Source organism: Pterocles gutturalis, unplaced genomic scaffold (assembly GCF_000699245.1).
Source record: "Pterocles gutturalis isolate BGI_N339 unplaced genomic scaffold, ASM69924v1 scaffold23914, whole genome shotgun sequence".
NCBI lineage: Eukaryota > Metazoa > Chordata > Aves > Pterocliformes > Pteroclidae > Pterocles > Pterocles gutturalis.
The window spans coordinates 101,248-104,158 of record NW_010136536.1 but is presented as its reverse complement, the minus strand read 5'-3'; the positions used below and the strand labels follow the sequence as shown (position 1 = coordinate 104,158).

The following is a 2,911-nucleotide window of genomic DNA, read 5'->3' as shown; positions in this document are numbered from 1 at the left end:
GAATGCTACCTTTTAAAAAGATTTTTTCTAAATATTTTAATAATATGGATACTTCTTTTTCTATCATTATAAAGCAATTTTTTTTACACTTGCTGGATTTCATAAACAAAAAAAATTAACACAGGTTAAAAAACTATATATCACTATTCTCTCTGACAAGCGTAGAAACTAAAATATAGCTTTTTTTAAAAAAAAAGGATACAATTTTATGTCTGAATTTATTACAAAATAAGTATTTGGGAATGAAATTTAAGTTTCTTGGCTTTCTTGCCAGATGAATAAGCAGAGAACCCAAACCATTCTATGATTTTATATGATAATGATTTTCAGTGGGGTATGATTTTGTTTGATCAGAGTGCACCTGCAGTTTGTTTAAGCATTTTTAAAATGCTAGGGTAAATAATCGCTCTTCTGGTTATGGAAATGATCCTATTTTCTATGTATTGCAAATGGACCTTGTAGATAGTTTTATTGCAATAATTACAAAGATTTCTAAGGCAACATGAGATAGGAGAGTTGGGTTTGTTTGCTGTTTGTTTTGGTGTGGGTTTTCTTTTTAAAGCATGGTATCTAGAGCATTTTAAATGGGTTACAATTGAGTTTTACAAGTAACATTCGGAAAATTATTATAGGTAACCACCCTAGAGGTTTGATTCTGGAAAGCTCTGAGCACCTCTTGTGTTTTATCAGTTTCGGTCTGAGCCTCTGAAGAACTATGAATTGTTTGCTCTTTTTGATGGTAGCATGTACCAGAGTTGAGACCTTGGAAATTTGCAGGTGTTGAGTACTTGAGAGAATCAAACTCTCAGGAGGGAAAGCATGCAGTGCTAGATCCCTTGAGAACAGAGAAAGTTCATGTAAGGATGCTCTGGAAAACTTAGGATCATTAAAGAACAAAATTCAATACTGCTGTTTTAAACTTGGCAAACTTTTGTTTGCCAAGTGCAGAGTGAGGCTGTAGAAAAAAATGTTTAACTTGATGACTTTTTAATCTACAGGATCTTATTGCAAGCTTTCTCTTTTGAGAAGAACTTCAAGGTAAGTTTTTATTCCTTATTTGTCAAGTCCTACAAGCAGAACAAGAATGTGTAAGTGTGACGCAGTGCGAGTTAGAAAGTAAAATATAGCCTTGAATTTGACATGTAAAATGTCATGTACATGTACATTAGATGTAAAACACACTTTCAGTGTGTTTACAACACTTCTCAAAGAACTTACATAAACAGCATGGGTCTTCTGTTTGAAAAATGGAAGTCCTTATGAAAAATGATACATCTATGGTCTCGAGAAAGCTTAGAGGAATAATGGAATGGAACCAGGATGAGATCATCATTTCACGACTGGAAAAATACATTAAATGGGTATTCTTCTGCAGTTTTAATTGCATGATAAAATCCTAACTGCTTTTTGAGGCACAGAAAAGTAAGTGCTATACAGCCTTAAAATAAACATTTTCAGTGCAAGTTTTCGTGTAGAAGCTGAAATCCAAACAAAACCCAAATTAGGGAATGTTCCTGATCCCATTGAATTAAATGGGAACTATGCCATCAATTTCAATGGAAGGATACAGTCAGACATAGCTTCAGATGTCTGATGACTATGTACATCTAGTGAACACACACGGACGTCAAATCATATGCCATCTTGGACTGTTGATAAAACTAAGTATGTTTTATAGTTTGATGCTCTTGTTTCTACACTTAATCACAAATTTAAGTCAGCTACAGCTGGAGAGTCATCTCTGGCTATTAAAACTACCACCACAGTATATTCAAATAACACTTGGGGGAACTTGCAGCCACTCACACATGGAGTCAAGTAAATACGAAGCCACTCTGCAATTTTATATCCTGTCATGTAAGCCTATTTTGCTTATTTACGTCTCCCCCACAAGTTCCAGGTACCTCTGTGCCCAAGCAGAGATCGGAGTGCTGCCCAATTCTGTAAAATGAGACCATGAAACAAAAAAAGAAAAAAAGAAAAAAAATCACCTTTTTAAATGTTAACCCAAGAAAGACCTCTTTGATAAAGTGATGGTAATCAGAGAGAAACTCTTCTCTCTGGGGAGCTGCTTATTCAGGTTTCTCCAGAGACCTTTGATTATACAAGATCCTTTTTGTTTTCTTCCAGAAATGAGTTTAATGCAACTCGACAGAAAAGAGATCTCGTAACAGCCGAGGTAGGTTATCCCTCCAAAAGCGGGAGGGAGGGGAAACCCTCTCCCCTTTTCTTCTTCTGGGCCTTTGCTGTCCTTACAAAGGAGCCTTTGTGGGGAGAAGGATCACGGTAACAGGAGGACGGTGAGGAGGAGCAGCTATTCCCTACCTGCTCGCCCTCTGCCTGAGCCTGTGGCCTCATGCCTTCATTCACTCTCAGCAAAGCTCCTGGTGGCTGACCCACTCTGATGAGGCGAGTGACGCACACCACAGGAAATAAAACCGTGACACCTCCGTCTTTTGTGAAGGCAAACAGAGAGGCCCAGAAAGCTGTTGCTGTTTGGTGAGAGGCGCAATGGCAGCACCACCAGCAAGGCTCCCTCCTGCATGTGGTGCGGTGGCAGCTCCGGCCTGGCCCTGGTTCCCACTGGCCCACCACTGACTCAGCACAGCGTCCTGGCCATGTTGCACTGAAATTTAGCAGTAAAGAGTTCTTGTTCCCTTGCTGGTACGTGTCTCAGTCAATGGAGCTCAAGCAAGGGTTATAGCCCCGTTTGATGGGTGCAGGCAGGAAGCCCAAGGTGGTCCCTCCTCACAGTCTTGCAGGGAGCCTGCAGCTGAACCATCGAAGATTTTCTCTGAGTCCTGTTGAGATCTATATGCATCCTGACCAAGACAGAAGGTAGCTGGTATGAAACCCTGCACGAAGGTGAATTGAGCCTCTGAGGGAAGCAGGGCCTGGGGACGGAGGGTAT

At 40.0% G+C, this 2,911-nt stretch overlaps 1 protein-coding gene across 1 annotated transcript in view; it reads left to right on the top strand.

The window, feature by feature from the left end:
• OTOGL (otogelin-like) overlaps nt 1-2,911 on the top strand; it is a 97,277-nt gene that overhangs the window by 80 nt on the left and 94,286 nt on the right. The window contains exons 2-3 of the mRNA XM_010082351.1: nt 999-1,038; nt 2,131-2,179. Coding sequence (XP_010080653.1) covers nt 999-1,038; nt 2,131-2,179 — 89 coding nt within the window. The remainder of the gene's footprint in view (nt 1-998; nt 1,039-2,130; nt 2,180-2,911) is intronic.